Source organism: Megalopta genalis, chromosome 3, assembly GCF_051020955.1.
Source record: "Megalopta genalis isolate 19385.01 chromosome 3, iyMegGena1_principal, whole genome shotgun sequence".
Lineage (NCBI taxonomy): Eukaryota > Metazoa > Arthropoda > Insecta > Hymenoptera > Halictidae > Megalopta > Megalopta genalis.
Genome location: NC_135015.1, coordinates 17,358,633 through 17,378,297, shown reverse-complemented (window position 1 = coordinate 17,378,297; position 19,665 = coordinate 17,358,633). Strand labels below are relative to the sequence as shown.

The 19,665-nt window shown below is 45.5% G+C and overlaps 2 protein-coding genes across 2 annotated transcripts in view; one reads left to right on the top strand and one right to left on the bottom strand.

Moving 5' to 3' along the window:
• Positions 1–8,619, bottom strand: part of Dnmt3 (DNA methyltransferase 3) — a 211,357-nt gene extending 202,738 nt beyond the window's left edge. Inside the window, exon 1 of the mRNA XM_033478278.2 lies at positions 8,331–8,619. The gene's annotated coding sequence lies outside the window, so the exon portion shown is untranslated. The remainder of the gene's footprint in view (positions 1–8,330) is intronic.
• Positions 1–17,668, top strand: part of Tdg (Thymine DNA glycosylase) — a 173,342-nt gene extending 155,674 nt beyond the window's left edge. The window contains exons 8-10 of the mRNA XM_076520237.1: positions 808–957; positions 10,458–10,600; positions 10,680–17,668. Coding sequence (XP_076376352.1) covers positions 808–957; positions 10,458–10,600; positions 10,680–12,659 — 2,273 coding nt within the window. The 3' untranslated portion in view covers positions 12,660–17,668. The remainder of the gene's footprint in view (positions 1–807; positions 958–10,457; positions 10,601–10,679) is intronic.
• The last annotated feature ends 1,997 nt before the right edge of the window (positions 17,669–19,665 follow it).

Genomic DNA, 19,665 nt, shown 5'->3' with positions numbered 1-19,665 from the left:
GCGGTAATTACAGAATGTACGTGCAAAGGAATTTTATAATATTTTTGGTGCGCAACAAATTGTTAACGCTGTGACTGTCGCAATATCCACCGCAAAAATACCATACAATAAATGTATTTTTTTAAAATCAAATTGAAATTGGAAACTTGGATTATAATAACATAAAAATGCGGATATAATAGATTTAAAAAAAAAGGCAGATATAATAGATTAAAAAAAAAAGGTAGATATAATAGATTAAAAAAAAAAGGCAGATATAATAGATTTAAAAAAAAGGCAGATATAATAGATTTAAAAAAAAAGACAGATATAATAGATTAGCGTACAAATGTACAAATCCGAGCAACCAATGATAAATAACGGTAAAGAAATACCGGCAAATATATAACTTAAGGGTTAAAGGGTTGCTTGGGGTTTTTATGGAATTTTCGTGGCCGCCGGATTGGCAGTCGAAGTGCGAGCAGGGAAAACAAGCGGCGCCAAGGCTTGGCCGTGGGAAGCACACTTTCCATTTTGTTCGGCTGATGACGCGGCCGATTTATCGTCGCGAGTTTACGGAACGAAGTCAGAAGTTCCAGACAGTTTGTCGACAATGTTTGACCCAGACCCATTGAAATTCCTCTCCCGTGGATATCGGTCGAACTTAAACGGCAAAGATTCTTGGCGCGGTTCCCGGCGAACCTTGGAAAAACCGGGCGAGCGGGCACACGGAGCGGGCACGAGGCACGAGCCCGACGCAGGCCCCGGTTCTTTCTCGACAGATCTCTAACGTCCAATTAAACCGGCCTTTCTTTCTTTTTCTCCTAGGGAAGTGTTTACACCTGAGCGGACTGACACCCGAACCACTCACGGCGGATGACGATTACAAGCTGTTGCGCTTCGGTATCGGTTTCACAAATATGGTGGCTCGCGCCACTAAAGGCAGCGCTGATCTCACCAGAAAAGAAATCAAAGAAGGTCAGTACACCGACGGCGGCTGTAACGCCGGCCAATTAGAATCATTATCGGCGCTTCGCGCGACGCTATCTTTTATAGACATTTTCGTTTTTTCCTTTTTTTTTCGTACACGACGATTTTATTTCGATCGAGTTCATCGTAATATCGTTACAGGAATGGTTGGAAAGTCGATTGAGCAACAACGATCGAGCTTAGAAATCAATTTGACGTCAGATTTTTTCTTTTCTTTTCATTCTTTCTTTTTCGTGATTTTAGAACTAGTGGGTAACTCCTCGTATACATTCAATAAATAAATAAAGATAAATTAAAATTTTTTAAATAGTTTTTTCATCTCTTTGCTAAAAGCAGTGTTAACTCTCTCTTTGGTAAATATTTTTGATCGTTAGATATTTTTTTTTAACTTCTTATTTGGGAAGCATCGCACGATCCAGGAATATTGTGTTATTTTTGTGAAAATCGGTGCAACAGTTAAGGATTAATTTTGTAAGTAAACAACGATCGAGCTTAGAAATAAATTTGACATCAGACTTTTTCTTTTCTTTTCATTCTTTCTTTTTCGTGATTTTAGAACTAGTGGGTAACTCCTCGTGTACATTCAATAAATAAATATATTTATAATAATATATAGATCAAAATTTTTAAAATAGTATTTTCATCTCTTTGCTAAAAGCAGTGTTAACTCTCTCTTTGGTAAATATTTTTGATCGTTAGATATTTTTTTTTAACTTCTTATTTGGGAAGCATCGCACGATCCAGGAATATTGTGTTATTTTTGTGAAAATCGGTGCAACAGTTAAGGATTAATTTTGTAAGTAAACAACGATCGAGCTTAGAAATAAATTTGACATCAGACTTTTTCTTTTCTTTTCATTCTTTCTTTTTCGTGATTTTAGAACTAGTGGGTAACTCCTCGTGTACATTCAATAAATAAATAAATAAAGATAAATTAAAATTTTTTAAATAGTCTTTTCACCTCTTTGCTAAAAGCAGTGTTAACTCTCTCTTTGGTAAATATTTTTGATCGTTAGATATTTTTTTTTAACTTCTTATTTGGGAAGCATCGCACGATCCGGGAATATTGTGTTATTTTTATGAAAATCAGTGCAACAGATTAATTTTATAAGTAATCACTGAACGTATCTGTCTATCCCGGTGCGTTTTCGAACAGAATGTCTGCAACATCCCAGAGTAAATACGGTTTCGTTATTTTCAAAATGCGATGCAAGCTAGTCACTTTTGCGCTCGTTCCCATATAAATTGCGATAAGCGCAGATAGAGAAATCTTGTCGAAATTCTAATTATTCCGGAGCATTAAATTGTTATGGAAATACGGTAGACCATATCGCTCTTACGCAGTGATAGCGTTAACGGCTATCTAAAAGAATTGAAAATTTGTAAACTGCACGTGAATCGTGCATTATGTGTCTAGTTTTATCTGTTGAAACGGCATATTCATTGTTCCATCGGTTCTAACGAAATGGACAGCCCGTGGCCACTATCGGCTGTAATTTCGCGTTTTCTGAAATGTAAATTTTGATAAACGTCTCCTCTAAAATTTAGATTCGCCGATGTCGCGCCGCTATCGATGCAAAAACCGGCGATATGCAAAACACTTATAAAATTGCCCGTATCCGATTTCCCTTAAATTATGCAAACGATCGGTGAAAACGTGCGCGCGCGGTTTTCTGATTGGTTTCCTTCTCGTTGTCGATTTTTGCCAATGCGTTAATTTATTTATACAGAGAAATCAGTTCCGTGCGGGCAACACAAAGTGTCGCAGAAGCGAACGAACAAGATTTATAAAACGGTCTACTCTATTTTGTATTAATCGATCTCGATTGCTTTATAAAATAGCCCGGAATTGTATTAAATTATTCGTCGTCGCGCCTGCTCCTTTGTTCCGTTCCCTTTCTCCTCGGCGAGACAAAAGTAACATTGTTATTGACAATATTCGCGTAACGGGCGCGCTCGGGAGAGCCGATCGAATCGATGGTAAAATTTCTTCCGAAGCCGCTCGGTTATTTCGAATCGAGAATCGAGATTCGACGTAATATTACGTCGTCCGTCGTTAGAATATTTCGAGCGACGATAACGCTGCAGCCGTCGAGCACTCGAAAAAGCAACGTCCATCAGCGTTTGCTTTCGGACGAGAAGCTTTTTTCGTAGCTCTCCGTTCGAGCATTCTGTATCATCGATAGGAATCGATACCGAACGTGATCCCGTGATGATCCTTCGTTACCGATTCAAGTCGAATGCTTCCGTTTCGAAAAAAAAATAAATAATAAAAACAACGGGGAAAAATTGTACCCACAACGAACGAAGAATACATTAACGCAGAGGTTGCTGCTCGGCGCTAATTTCAGAAACACCGAAATACCGAAAATAGCGTCCTTTAACTCGCGCTCGATTTCGAATCGATTTCACCGGCAGAAGATAATTCGTCTCCTAGCGATGCTTCCCTGGCAAAATTCTTGTTTGAATTCTGGTGAAAGAAGCAACAACAAAAAATATTCAATATTTATTCAATATTTGTATATTTATTATATTTATATTGATTTTGATTTATTTCTAATTCTGTTCTGTTTCGCGGACGATGAACGAAAAGGTCGACGCATGTCGTAGATGGGCAAAATTAAATTGAAAATTTTAGGTGCTTTGAAACCTAAAATTGCTTCTTCGTTGGTTTTTTCGAGGACCAGTGCCGTTATATTAACCCTATGCACTCGAGTGGTGACTCTGAGGCACCACTAAAATTGATAGTTCACGTTCTAAGATAATTTTTATATTAATGAAGTTTAAATTTAAAAAATTGTTAAAAGTATAACTGTCATCGCAAGTCATCGCAAGACTCAATCGCGTATGCATAAAATGCACTTCGTCGTGTAAAATGGAAATACCATAAGTCAGAAAAATTATTTTAGATTTACGGTTAAATTGGCTTCGAGTGCAAAGGGTTAACGATTTTTTATATCGAATAAGATTGTCTTTTCTTGACGATGCATTCACGTTTCAACCAACGTCACACGGTACGATTTACATGTACGTAAGCGTGCTGGTTAGAAACGTTAGTAATTCACCGTTCGCAGATAATACAAAAAGTCAACGTACATTGTTGATTTCCATAGTAATTATATACGTTTAAACAGTTATATAGTTAGAGTTCGACGGAATCACGTCGCGTCATAATTTATGAGAGACGTTAGTACTACAACCATAATAGAAATAGCGCGTTTATTACAGGTAATTCTTGGACCGCGGATCTTTAAGCGAAATAAAAATTCTGTTGAGTAATTGTTTAAAACAAGAATTAAATAAGAACGCGTATCTTATATAATTTTAATCGATTGAAAATAATGTAACAATACTCTTAACTTCTTCTAATGTTTTCATTATTTCTCTTATCAATTTATTCAATAAATGCATAAAATTCGCGGTCTAGTAATTATTATTACATTCGAATCAATTGGCTATAAAAGTGTACGAAAGTTGAGCGAAAAATAGCTAAAAAAAGAAAGCATCGCGATGATGTTTGATAATTGTTAAAGAATAATATTAGATACATTTCTAAGATGCTATAGTATTTATAGTGCATATTTATTAGCTATTATATATTATATATTATATATTATATATTATATATTATATATTATATATTATATATTATATATTATATATTAGCTATTATATATAACAATTATCGCATAGCTGTTGTATAGTAACAAATCGACGACAAAATTCACCAAACGTCTAATCAGGCAAATTGTAAAATATCAATTAACAATTAATGTGTCAGTCATGTCACAATAATCAATTAATGTATCAATTAACAATTAATTATCAACAATTAATGTGTCGTTAACATTCGACCGGTTCCGCCATATAAATTAGCAGAGTAAAAATATACAATCTCTGCATTCGTACAAAATGGAATCATGATCCCATAAGAATCTCAAGAAAGTCTATTTTATACTAAAAATAAATTGCATTGAAATAAGATACGCGTCCCCCGTCGGTTGTATTACACACGCGGCGCGCATTACGGTCGACAGAAAAAAGGTGGCACGATAATATTTTCATAGTGCGTGTTTGTAATGGTTTTCTGGCTTTGTGCGTTCGGCGCCGACGATTCGTTCGGCGCAGATATGTATGTATCTCGAGGCCCGGTTTCGACTGTGGAGGGTCAAGCGGTAGGCATCTCCCGGGACGTAAGGGGGGGGATACAAGGTTTAGGTAGCAAACGACACGATGGCCGACACTTCGCCTACCGTGGCTCTAAGTGGCTCTAGTATAGTGTACGCGCTATCTATAGTATACACAGGGAAAACGGGCCCGCTACGACGGGGCCAATTATACACAGAGACTTTTATACAGAGAGTATCGGGAACAGGTTTTGAAATCGCGTGAAACGGGTGATTCCTGGGGTCACGCGGAAAGAACACTTTCGATAAGGAAACAGATTCTTTTCAAACGAATTTCAAGCAGCTCGTAGCATATGAGACACCCAGTATATTTCTTGTGCTCACAGGAAGAGCCACAGGGCCTTGGGGTCACCGACATCGTCCGAGACTTTGTACACTTATAAAATCTCGTTCTTCTGTTTGCGAAGTATATACCATTACGAAGCGATAGTTTTTCTTTTGATTTATTTACGATCAATGTTTTATTATTGCAACGAAATTCTGGGCGGTGTGTCGAGATCGCCAGCCGATTTCCGAGCGCCGCTCTCAGAATTTCATATTGCACCGATGAAACTTCGATCATCTAATAACAGCGTGTATGTGTTTGTAAACAGAAGAAGGAGTCCTAACAAATGAATGAAGTATCGACATAATCGATGACCCCGAGGAAAGCCTTGCATTCTCTCCGTCACAAGTTTCTTGTGCACAAAGTAAACACAGAACTTTTAATCACGATGTCTCATTGTTTGAACGACGGTAAATCATTTTTTGAAAATTTATTATTAATTAAAATTAAATCGATTAAACTTATTATTAATTATTCGGAGATATACGAAATCGGTTGATTTTATCGTCGTTAAAGTTCCGGCTTCCACTATATTCCCCCCTCCCCTCGCCCCCTTCTTAGGAGTGTTAGGGTTAATCAAACGAAGCGGTTCGCGTCAGCCTGCGAGAGAGGTTCGGAGGCACTGGCGGCTCGCCTAAGCTCGTAAGAATTTTTCAACATACCGTGCACACATGGAGGACAGAAACCAAGCTCATTTCGAGCACAGACGATTACGCGTATCGTTCCCGGCGGAATGATCTAGACAGATCTTCTCCCGTCGCGATACCCGAACGAACCGCTTCCGCAAAATCACGAAACGGATGTGTTTCGAGAATCGGAGGCGCGTGAATTCTGTGTACATAAAATACATACATACGTATGTATGTATGTATTTCTCTATCGATGTCGAGTCTCGCGTGTTGCCGCGTGTACGCAGATCATCGACTCTCGCCCGCGTATTTTATCATCGTTCCGTTCGTTTTTCTCGGTTACCCTCGATAATTCCGTCTTCTCGGCCGAGATAAATACCGGTGCCGTGGATTCGCCGGTTGTAAACAAAAAGCCGACGACTCCCGTCGATACGTAATCGTCTTCGCTCGGCTACGGAGCCAGTGTTGTCATTCATGAACAATTTTTTCGTTAGTTTGTACACCTTTTTCTTTCACAAAACCTCTCTGTATCATCGTCGCTATTTTGTTCCGCCTCTTCCGCGCCCCACCCCTCCTCCCGCCCCTCCCGCTCGTCTTCTTCTTTCTATCTTTTGTTCTTTCCAACCTCGTTTCCAACTACTACTATATATTATATACTATTATATAGTATATATATTATATATTATAGTATATATATATATTATATACTATTATATAGTACATATATATATATATATATATATTATTATATATTATAGTATATATATATTATATACTACTTCCTTCCTACTTATCAAACTTAATGCTATTTATATTATTTCCCGATCCACTCGTTTCCATTCTACTTTTTATATATATACACACTTCTTAAAATTGTTATTGTTATATATATCACGTAACGCGAGCACATTTTTCGTGCGAACAAACGATGCAATTATTATCGCGACAATAATCGTGCAATTCGCGTGACAAGCGACTGCTCTCGCGCCGTGGTCTCTTTGTTATCGAAGAAAGACGCCTAAGACGCGCTTTACGCGTAGTCATAATTACTGTCCATCCCGGCGGCTCTTGCTTCGGGCTTTCAGCGCGGCGAGCCGAGTGGACAGTTATTATGACTGCGAGCGTATTTCGCGAGCGTCGTCTTTCTGAAAAACCGTCCCGGCACAAAGCGCGTGTGCAAGCGACCCGAGCGAAGTAAGTAGTAGTTTTTCGGGTGCTCGAGGAATAATGGGCTAGACGCGTGTAATAGACGCGCGATTTCGTCGCCGCGAGCGTTTCTTTTTTCTTTCTTTTTCGTCCGACAAAAGACGACGAAGCCGCCGGACTCTCATTAAAACGATCAAGGCCGATTGATTTGTTCCCTCGCGACAGAAACGCGATATACATAGTGTTACGAAGTTATCTGCTTACCGCGCGGACAGCCGAGAGTGCCCGTTTTTCTCCTCCTCCGCGCTCGTTCGTCCGTTGATCGATCTTTTTTTCGTGCGAGGCACGCCTTCGCGGACCCGATAAACACTGTTACAATGTTTTCCCCGTGAACACTCCTCTCACGATAAACGGTGCATCGATAAACCGACTTCGAAACCGGGAAAAATTCCAGGCCCGATCAAACAACGTGTTTTAACGAACCGACGACAACAACGACGATGTATCCCGAACACTTAACAAAAGCCGATTGCCGAGCTGCAGCTAAGTTCGCCGGAAGAGTCTCTCGCGGATTGACAGCAGAGGATCGGACAGCGTTTCGATTGTTTTCGAACGATCTCTCGAAACAAACAACTCTGGATGCCAGCGCTTCGATACAATTCGCTCGGGGGCCCTTCGTAAATTCACGGATAAATATTCGGGAGAAAATTACGCGGCATAGTTGACTCGCGACATAAATCGTAAATAACTATGAGATGCGTTAATTATTAAACAACGATATTCTTAGAAGGGAAACTATTATAACCTCACCGGACGAGCGACCGTCGAGGTCTCGCGGACTCGTAAATTACCGAAACGACGATACAAAGAAAACGGTTGTCGTTCTTATTTCTTCGTCTCGGTTGCCCAAGAACTTCCGGTGTTTCGGATGCGACACCGGATCGAACGCGACGGAATCGAACACGACCGTATCGGACGAGTTCGGATCGACCGGCGATGAGAACGCGGCACGCGAACGATAAAGGCAGAGGAGCCCGGCGATTGGCGTTCATTGATAAAACTCGGTTTACTTACCGTGGGCACTAGGTGTTCGCCAGCGGCGACAAGTTGCACGACAAACAGTGGCCTCGATACGCGCGATCTATCTTTCTTTTCGTTTCGTTTCTCGCGATCACCGAATCCGCCGCGTTCCACGGCGGCCGTGCAGAACCGGTCGTCGCACTCTCGTCAAACGGAGAATATTCGCGGTAACGATCAAGCTAAACACTGCACGAGAAATCAATCCCCGATCGGCCTCGACATTCAGCCGGTTCGTCGTACGATCATCACCGCGAGAAGACTGGCGGCACGCGGCATTCCACTGTTGCCAACCTCGGCGCCTGAAATTCTCTCGGGCGCGCGCGAATCGCGATCCACGCATCGCCTACTAACGATGCGTGAACCGCGGGGCCCGCCAGATAACAGAACAACAGAACGAGCGGCGTTCGAAACCCGTTAACCAATTGAACCACTAACGCCGAACCTAACGAGCGCTAAAAACTGTTCGCCGTTTTCCTCGCCTCGGAAAAAGTAACGCGCGGCTATTTAGAAAGAAACGTGCTCGTGTCCGCGTTCGCGACGGGAAACGTCTTTTGTAATTTCGCTGATTGTAAAGTCGAACAGTTTTTCAAACGGTCGTTTGACCAGCTTCGACGGACTCGCTCCGTCTCGGCCGTTGGCTGCGAAACACAACTGTTTTATTACCGAAACTTAATATCGAAAATATTGATTTTGTACGATGTGACTTGAAATATGCGTTACACTGAATACAGTGTATAGTGAACAAAAGGTGCACGCTTGTTAACCGCTTGAGTACAGATTTGTTCGAAGAAATTGTTACATTTGAAACGGCTTTTTGATTTGAGTGATATAATATACTAATATAATATACTATATATAGTGTAGTAATATAATATATTATATAGTGATATATTATATTATATTATATAGTGATATATTATATTATATTATATAGTGATATAATATACTAATAATATATAGTGATATAATATACTAATAATATATAGTAATTAGAAGTTTGAATGACGAATTAGACCCGTTATCTGTAACTTAGGCAAAACAAGTGCATGACGAGTCTCAATCGTCAAACGTACGCAAGGGGTTAAATATACACGAGCAATTCGTAGCGAAATCATAAGATTTCAGTGTAAATGGACCGTTACGTAAAAATTGATTATTTTAACGTAAACTCGTCGATTCCCCGTTACATTGCCCGTTGAAGAAATTTGAAGAAATAACGAGAGACCCTTGTCATTAATATTTTTCCATCGAATTTTCTCATATATTTACAAAATATATTAACCCCTTAACGTGCACGCTCGAGTTAACTCGAGCGCGCTAAACTGGCCGAACTGTTCACACTCGAGATAATAATATATATAAATATAATAATAAATATTATAAATACTAGTATCGTTATTATTTATGTTTTAAAAGTATAAATAAATATTTTTACTGATAATAATGTTTATTCTGAAATGGGAATTCGAAAAGAAAGATAAAAAATGTCGATGTGTGTGTGCATGTAATATTGCAATATTCGACTATTTTCTGCGATGTTATCAAAATCCAAAATTGCAATAAAAATTTTGATTATTTTTGTATTTTTCTAATTTTCTTGCCAAGACAACGTTCTAAATTGTGTTTTTTTACATTGAAAAAAATTGATTTCTTTTGGCCGGCCTTTTTAAAAAACACTGTGCATTAAGGGGTTAAAAAGGTATCGACGAATATTCCAGTAATTTCTGAGACATTGAAACGAAGAGGGACGCGTGGAAAAATGATGTTTACGTGTACGTGTACATCATGCGATAAGAATCTGCGATCGAATCGACGATAAGAATTTGTTCTTCGTAATGTACACAGGAAAGAGGAATATCGAAATGATAATATTAAATATGAATCCGCATTTATATTCGCTCCGGTGTTAACGACCGGGAAAATTCCGCGCACACACGTGCACGCTAATGATGCAAAACCGTGTTAAATTTGCATTAGAACATTACGATGTTGAAGGACGTCGCTCTCGAATACGTGCAAAGCGTTTCGAAAAACAGTGACAAAGGTCTCGTGTTTCGAGGCGGCTTGGCACGGCGGCAAGTTGAATTTCGTAAAATTAACAAGCTCAATTCTATTCCGCAGGTAGTCACATTCTGTTAGAGAAATTACGAAAATACAAGCCGAAGATCGCCGTGTTCAACGGTAAGCTGATATACGAAGTGTTCTCCGGGAAGAAAGAGTTCGGATTCGGTAGACAGCCCAACCTGGTCGAAGGAACCAACACGGTGAGTCGAGACAAAATCTAACGAGATCGTAGTTGTTCGTTACACGTGAACCAACCTTAACGTAATCTCTCGTTTGCAGTACATGTGGGTGATGCCATCGAGTAGCGCGAGATGCGCGCAGCTGCCCCGTGCAGCGGACAAGGTGCCGTATTACGCGGCGCTGAAGAAGTTCCGGGATTACTTGAACGGGGCGATCCCGCACCTGGACGAGTCCGACATCGTGTTCGCTGATTCGAAGCTGAAGAAGAAGGATCCGGACGCGATCGAGGACAAGAAGCCCGGGTTCTGCGACGACCTGACGAGCGAGGGCGACAGCAGGATCACGGAGGTGAACGGGACGGTGATCAAGCAGGAGCCGAACTCTCAGATACCGGGCAAGAAGAAGCGAGGCAGGCCGAAGAAGATCAAGAACCCGGAGGATCAGCCGCCCCCGGATCCGGAGAAGCTGGACGCGAACGGGGAGGTGATCAAGAAGCGTCGAGGACGCCCGAAGAAGATACACCAGCAGCAGAAGCAGCAGGAGAGGGAGATGCGAGAGCGGGAGCAGCAGCAGCAGCAGCAACAGCACCAGGGAATGGGACACCTAGGGGACGGTTACGGCGTGGTGCCGAACTGTTTCTCGCCGCCGAAGACGTTCGCGCACATGGCCCCGTACCCGCAGCCGATGAACGACTCCGGGTTCTACGGGCAGGGGATGAACGACAGCCCGTACAACATGAACGCGAAGCAGAGCCCGGTGCACCTGCAGCACTACAGCCAAAGCCCGAAGTCGATGTCGCTCTCGTTCACCCATTCCGACCTCTCCTCGGAGATAAACACGGCCATCTCCTCGGAGAACAACCTGGAGCCGTCGCCGTTGACCTCGCCGAGCGTCGAGCACCCGGACTTCGAGCCGCCCACCAGCATCTCCCAGCAGAACATGAACAACGACCATCGCCAGTACAATCCGGCCGGGAACGGCGAGAACCCGGTCCACCACGGTAGCCCGGGTACACCGTCCCACCCGAGCTACACCAGTTACATGGGCTACCACGAGCAAGCCTCGGAGCCTCACAACCCCCATCCCCATCAGACCACACCGACGCCGTTGAGCCAAACCACCGACGAGCACTCGCACCATTCCCATCCGACACCGCCGCACACGCATCCCCACACGCCGACGCACTCCTCGATGTCGCCGCACCACCCCCACGAGCAGTACGGCATCAAGAGGAACACGGGCCAGGACGTGGCGTCGAAGAGCCTCAGCGACCTCGAGTCCCTGGTCGACCAGATCCCGAGCATAGCCGACGGGGGCAGCCAGCGGCTCCAGCACGGCCACCCGGGCATGAACGACGACGGCTCCCTCGCGGAGAAGATGGACGCGCACCACCAGTATCTGCCGGGTTTCGCCGGTATGACCAACGCGGGGATGTCCAATTATAGTCCGCCGTTGGCGCCGGGCGGCTCGATCTACCCGAGCTCGCTGCACAACTCGCCGAACGACGGCTACGGGTCCCTCTACAGCATGAACGGTCGCCAGCACCAGGACTCGCAGCAGCAGCAACAACAGCAACAACAACAGCACCAACAGCAACAGCAGCAGCAGCAACAGCAGCAGCAGCAGCAACAACAACAGCACAGCAAGCTATACACGGTGGAGAACCTCGCGTCGAGCAATTACACGCCGAGCATGAACCACGGACACCCCGGCAACTCGTACCCGAACATCATCCCCGGGCCGCACTACCCCGTGCCGATGGGCTCCACGAACGGGTACCTGTTCGGCGGCCTCGAGCCGAGCCTGATGCAGCGCACCTACGGGATGGGCAGTATGAGCGGCATGGGAGGAATGCACCCGTCCCTCGGCCACATGGCCAATCCTTATCCCTACAACGGATCGTATTCTAGTTCCTTCGACGCGTATCCGGCACCACCGGCGGGCATACACGCGCCCAGCGCGAACTATCCCGGCGGTTACACGAGCGTCGGCGGCTCCACGCCGGGCACATCCACGCCGCCGTCTTACCTCCCGTCTCACCATAGGCCGCCGGTCGACCTTGCTTACGACGGTGTATGATAATCGATGTAAAGCTATTCAACGAGCGATAGCGTCTCGAGGCGCTGCGTTTATCTTTTCTACGTATTTTTACACGTTTAGGATCCGCCGCCGCCGCCGCCGCCGCCACCGCCGCCGCCGCCGCCGTCGCCGTCGCCGGAATCGCCGTCGTCTGAACGAAACGAAAGCTTCTCGTTGAAGGACGCTTTCTGGCGCGACTCTGCTGCCGCGATCACGAGCTCGCGAACCGCGCGCGTTTTCTTCCTTCCTTCCTTCCTTCCTTCCTTCCTTCCTTCCTTCCTGCTTGCCTTCCTGCCCTTCATCCTGCTCCTCCTTCTCCGCCTCCTCCTCAGCCCCGACTCTGTTTCTCTTTCACTTTCACTTCCCCTTTCTCCCTCGCACCAGAGACCAACGCGATTCCTCGCGCTTCGTCCCGCTCCGTTTCGTCCGGTTTCATTACCATCCCCCTTTCCTCCCTGTCGCTCACGATCCACGACCGCGCCGCACCGCGCCGCGTCGCGCGCGAGTAGTTACGGCCGCGCGGCTCCGAACTCTGGAAAACAGTGAAGAGAACGCCGAAAGAAAAACGAGCCGGACCGGCCGCCATTCCGCGTCCAACCGCGACTCTCCCGAGCTTGCCGCACGCGGCCTTTCTCAAGCTCGCCGGTTTCGTTCGCGCCGGGCGTGTTCGAGTTTCCGAGACGTTGGCCGCCGCCTAGATCACGCCTAGATATCGTTAGCATCGCGAAGCCACGGCTCGAACCGCCGCGCACCGCGAGGAAAGTGAATCGCGCTTTGCGATCGATCGTGAATCATGCTGCGAGCATGATTTACCTGTACATCACACGGCGTAGCGCGATACTTAACAGTGTTACTTGTAGTCCGACTTGGACCGACGTCCGGCTGAAAAACCAGTCACCGCGCACCTTTGGAAAGAGGAACGCACCTGTACGATATCGATCGGTGCTGGATCATGCTTCGTGCGCGATTCAACCGAACGTCTTGGAGGAAGCGGAATGCCCGCGGTGTTGTTAGCGGTGCCGGGGGGTCCGACCTGGATGCTGGACCATTTTCGGCCTTCCTCCCTCGGTTGGTCCGTCGAAGCCGCGTCTCGTCTAGAGTAGCCGTTGCGAGATCAGCGTGTCCAGGCGGAGCTAACGTTTCCCGAAACTGCGTTACCAACGCTACGCGAACACACACCGTGAGATTGAGGAAAACCGGTGGAGAACACGTCCGTCGAATTCTTCTGCGCAAGGACGACCGTCTCGAGGCAGGGCGTGCTTACGCGATGCTATCGATCCCTCCGTCGAATTGATGTCGCGATCGTCTGCGGCGAGGAAAACGGCCCCCGTCGACGCCACGGTCCCCGTTTCCCTCGTTCCTCTTTCGATTCCGTTGCTTCTCTCCTCTCGCGTCCCCGCGCGCGTCGTTACTTGTTAATCGTTTCGTTGTTGTTGAGAATATCGTTTCGCTGGGCCGACACCAAGCAAAAGTGCAATCCGTTGTCTCGACGGGTCACGATCGAGAGAGAGAGAGAGAATTTGAGAAAGAGAGAGAAGAGAGAGAGAGTATGTGTGTGTGAGTACGCGTTCTGGCTCGTCGGAGAGTTTCTAAAGTTTCCCGTATTCCTTGTTACTTGATTTTATAGTCTCGTTAGCTTTTCATTTCCGATTGTTTTCTTCTGTCTCTTTGTTCCGTTGCCAGTATCCGTTGCGAAAGAGGGAGAAACCCTTTCGTTGGTTCGTCAAGCGACCCGATTCGCGTGTCTCTCTGTGCCGTTTCACCGCGAGAGAGCCGAGGACTCACATGTTGAACGAACGGTTGCGGCTCCGGGCATTCTTTACAAGATCGTTCCACGGACGGAACGTGTGTCCGAATCCGCGGGGCCGGTGCATGCACATACCGCGGATCCCCGTGATTTCGACGCGTCCACCGGAAACCGTAATCGCACGTGCTCATTACCGGGAACGTAATTACGCGGCGGTGGTCCGTGCGACTCCCTCGGTATGCGTCCCGCAAAAATTCGGAGATATTTTCGGTCCGCGGTGTAACGGGTGCCGTCTCGCAACCGATATATGCGTATATATATATATATATGTTACAGAACCTATTATTATTATTATTATTAATATTATTATTAATATTATTACTATTAATATTATTATTAAGATTATTATTCATAATAATATTATTATTAAGGTTACTATTAATAATAGTATTATTATTAAGGTTATTATTAATAATAATATTATTATTAAGGTCACTATTAATAATAATATTATTATTAAGGTTACTATTAATAATAATATTATTATTAAGATTATTATTCATAATAATATTGTTACTAATAATATTACTATTAATATTATTATTATTATTATTACATGGTTATTATTATTATTATTATTATTATTATTATTATTATTATTATTGAATGAGAGCAATAACGCGGACGCGCGTGTACGCACACGATTAATTGCGAGCTGTACATGCTTAATGCGAATCTAGTCAATTCGATTCGTTGAATCGTAGCACCGTTGCGATGCGATAAGCCGAGCCGCTTTGCGCGCCGATTAAATCCCCGGCGATCGCTCTGACAAAATCGTGTTGTATACCATCGGTACGCAGGGATCCGCCTGTAGAAACGCCGCCGGCTGGGTACGCGATCGGATGTAGACGACGGACACCGCGAGCGACATTGCACACGCGCGGGTTCCTCTAATTAAGCGTCGCGCGGACACTCGCGTCTCGTGAACCCCATTGCGTGTCGCGTGCTCGCGCGTCCGGTCGCGTTTCCACCGGTCGCGGGAACCCTCGGGGCGGGCTGTTTTCGAGGAAAGAAGAAAAAAGGGAATCGTGGTAAACACACAGGCGCGATCCACGCGGCCGACGTTAATCGCGCGAATCGCGATCGAAGCCGCGCCGTCTCCGCGCTCCGCCGCGTTCGCGTCGGCGAACCCCCCTCGGCTATATCACAGAAACATCGAGAGTTTTTTCCATGTACAGACTGAGCCACGCGCCGTTAACCTGTTGACCGGGAGAGCGACGAGCGGTCATCTCGTCGCCGCGTTCGCCGATCATTTTGTTTCCCTCTCCCCCCCTTGCCCCCCGTTTTTCCGCGTCGCCGTTACATCGGTCGCGCGTCCACGCGCGCGCGGATTCTCTCCTACGTCGGCGTTCCTCGAGAAACGAATAAAAAAGAAAAACAGAAGAAAAAGGTTCGAGATCGCGTCGCCGATATCGATACCGGTCGACGATTGGCGACGACCAACGATGCGATCGGCGGATTAGCGACGATTCAGCTTCGTTTGGGGAGAAGCCGCGCGCGGGTTACGCCGACGGCGATACGAGACGATAATAGTCGTTGTTTACGTTCGACGATCGAGGCGTCCGAAGGATCGCCCGTTTAACAGGTTATAGCTTCTCGCTTATGAAGTTTGTAAGCTTTTTTCTAACGGAGTGCATATTGAATATAGTTATTATATCGTACATCGCGTCGTCGAAGGACACTGCACGGGATAAATAATTTAAGCAACGACAGCCGGGACGCGTGCACGATCGAACCCGTTTATCAGCCGGCGGACAGCCATCCAGGCATATTTCTCACTTTTTTGGCTCCCGCCGATTCGCGGATCGGGCACGCATCCTCGCTCTCGCAACCTCGCACCCGCTCTTAAGCCATATATTATAGCCGTTTTCTCGTTGCAGATTCCGTTTTATCGCGTTCCCGAGATCGTTGACACGTACACAAACATAATACACAGCCAGGCAGTCACACACACGCGCGCGCGCGCGCACACAAAGGAATACAAACAAGCCGCGAGACACACACACAGCTGTGAGAATATTTCATACGTTACCGTGATTTTTATATAGTTATCGCGTTATTATGTTGTCTCGTTGTTTATATTTGTTTGCCGCGTTTCGAACAATCGAGGATCCACGGGTGCCGGGCGCCGATCGACGCGCGAACCAGTTGATTTAGATGCATGCCACTGATCGGCGCATCATTCTTTGTCGCTGATCGACGCTGTACAATTATGCATCTGGCATGATTATATATATAAATAAACGAATGTGGACGCGCCTGCGCGTTCACGCGACCCGCGCGTGCACGATTAAATACATACATTAATACGTGTGCACACGTGCATAGGTGCGTGCATACGATTTACACAGAGAGACACGTAAGGAAACGGTGCGGAAGCGTCGTGCACGCTCGAACACGCTCGAAGGAAAGATACGGTCGCTGGGGCGCGCGCGCGCGCCCACATTCACAAGGATATACATAAAGTATAAATATATTATATATTGACTATCTACGATAAGCGAGAAACATTTATCTCGAGTAATCACATAGAATGTGTTGAAAACATTTAAAATGATGCACAGGGTATAGATGAGAGAATCGTTGATATAATAACTGATGTCTATATAATGAATGTTTCTTTTGTTCTCTATCGGCCTCAAGGACACACAATGCCGCGTACGATCGACAATTACTATAGTAGATGTTTTTTCAGAATCCATTCCGATTCCGAGGTGGAACAGTTTATAGCATAAGTGTCTGTCGGTGTTAAACGTTTTCATCGATGATTAAATGAGAGATGAACCGAACAAAAGGGATACACATATGTTTGAGGGGGAGACTTTCAAAATGAGGGGAGTGAGAGAGAGAGAGAGAGAGAGAGAGAGAGAGAGAGAGAGAGAGACATAGAGTGAGAGAGAGAAAGTGGGGGGAGAGAAAGGTGACGCGAGAGAGAGGGAGAGAGTGGGAGAGACAGAGAGCTTGCGTGCGTCCGAGAGAGAGCGAGAGAGAGAGAGAGAGAGAGAGAGTGTGCGCGTAAGTGTGTGAGTGCGAGAGAGAGAAACAGGCGCAAAGGAAACGGAAACGAACGCGTTGCCGTGCCGAACGGAACCAGCCATCGCTATCAACTAATTGAACATTTCGTCGATTAATCGAATTAACTTGATTGTAAATTGATCGCTAAGGATTAACTATTAAGTATAAATATATTATACAGATTTAAGTGGTTTCGCTGTTGATCGTATCGAAATAAACAAACAAAAAAAAAACGAAAAAATGAGAGAAAGAAAGAGAGAAAGAGTGAGACGACCGCAGAGAGAAGGAACAAAAAGAAAGAAAGAAAGGGAGGAAAGAATCGAGAATGCGCAAAAACGAGTGAAATCGAGAGCCGGCCGGCGCATCCGACGCAAACGATCGATCGATCGATCCGGTCGCGTCGATCATTGCATACGACCGATCGTCGTTGGACTCGGAACACGGTGAAACGACACCGCTCGCTCAAATCAACCGGCCGATTCTATCTTTTGCCAAAAAAGAAAGAAAAAGGAAAGCTTTCGTCGCGATATCGAATTTGATCGGGAGAAGACACGTTCTAGAATTCGTCGAGTGCTCGACGCGCACGAACGAGGATAAATCGATCGCACGTTCGACGATTCTTCGCAGATCTTCTTTCTTTTCTTTCGTTGCACCCACACCACCTAGCTTCTCCTCTCAATACGCGTCTACGGGATCAATGATCCGTCGCTCGAGAACGGACTCGCGACGATGCAGAACCGTGGATCAGCAAATTCCCGGTGCCTCTTGTGATTGCTATAAAAAAAAAAGTAAACACACACATATATATATAATATTAGGGGGACCGGAAAGTTATGTCGTTTGTTTACATTAAATTCGAACAGATAAATTTTTAACTAGTTTTTATTTTCAATTAATGATGTAATCATCCTCATTATCAACAATCTTTTTTCATTTAGTATGCAAAAATTAGTATGCAAAAAAAGGAATACTGACATGCGCAGAAACGACATTATTTTCCGGTCCCCCTAATACATATACATATATATATTAGGGGGGACCGAAAAATAATGTCGTTTCTGCGCATGTCAGTATTCCTTTTTTTGCATATTAAATGAAACAAGGTTGTTGATAATGAGAGTGATATATATATATGCCCGGCTTGTGTTTACATATGTATATATAGCAGAGGCATACACGAGAGATCCAGTCTCACCGTCGACGATTAAGTAGCAGCGTTCGCGCACAGGATCGTGTTCCCCGCGCGATCGATTCGGTAAATTACGGTCGAAGCACCGACGAGTGTGCCGCGAATTCGGAGACGAAGCCCCGCTGATCGATTCGCGTACGTTATTTGATCCTGGGTGAGAGCGTATCGTCGGTTTCGATTCGCTTAACGAAGCCCCGTCGTCGAGAACCGCAGTCGTTGATTGCTGATTCGCGGCCGAAGGGTGCGCCAGCTACCCCGAAAGTCCGCTCTTTTACCAACCGCGTTCGCGCGAATGCGCGGATTCCCCGCCCCGCGAACGACGCGCGCCTGGAAACGCAGAAACGAAATGGATCGGTTCGACCCACGAGTCCCCGACGGCAGCCATAATCGCTGTCGAAGAATATCCGTGCTCGCGAAACGCGGTATCTTCTTCACCGGAAACTGAGAAATCGAGAGGCAGCCGTCAACGCGAAAGTTCGGATGATCGACCGTCGCTCGTAACTTCGCGGTGTCCCGACTCGAATCCGATCGATTGGCCACGGAGATCGCGTGAAAACGATCGTGTCCGATCGGTACTGAAGCCCGCCGATGCGCGCGCACCTGTATTTCTTTGGTCGAGTGCCGCAGTTACAGCGTCCCCGCCCACCACGAACGAGATCGTATTGTAACCTTCTTTCGCTGTGAGCTGTCCAATGATAAGCGAAACGCAAGACTTTACCGTGGGAAGAATGTGATCGTAGGCGTCGCGCGAAACCATAGTTAGAAGAAAAAAAGAGAAAGAAGGAACGCCGAGGTGTCACACCGGCGCGCGTTGAATTGTACGGTGTACGTGAATGAATGAGAAAGAATCGCGACGCGTGATACCTCTTGTAAATTTGAAACCTAACGAAAGCTGCGGAGATTAACTTTTCTCTTTCTCGGCTCGCATTAATGGAGTCATTGGCAGTTTGTGTCAACAAATAAACTGATTCGTTAAAACGACACGCCCCGACCCT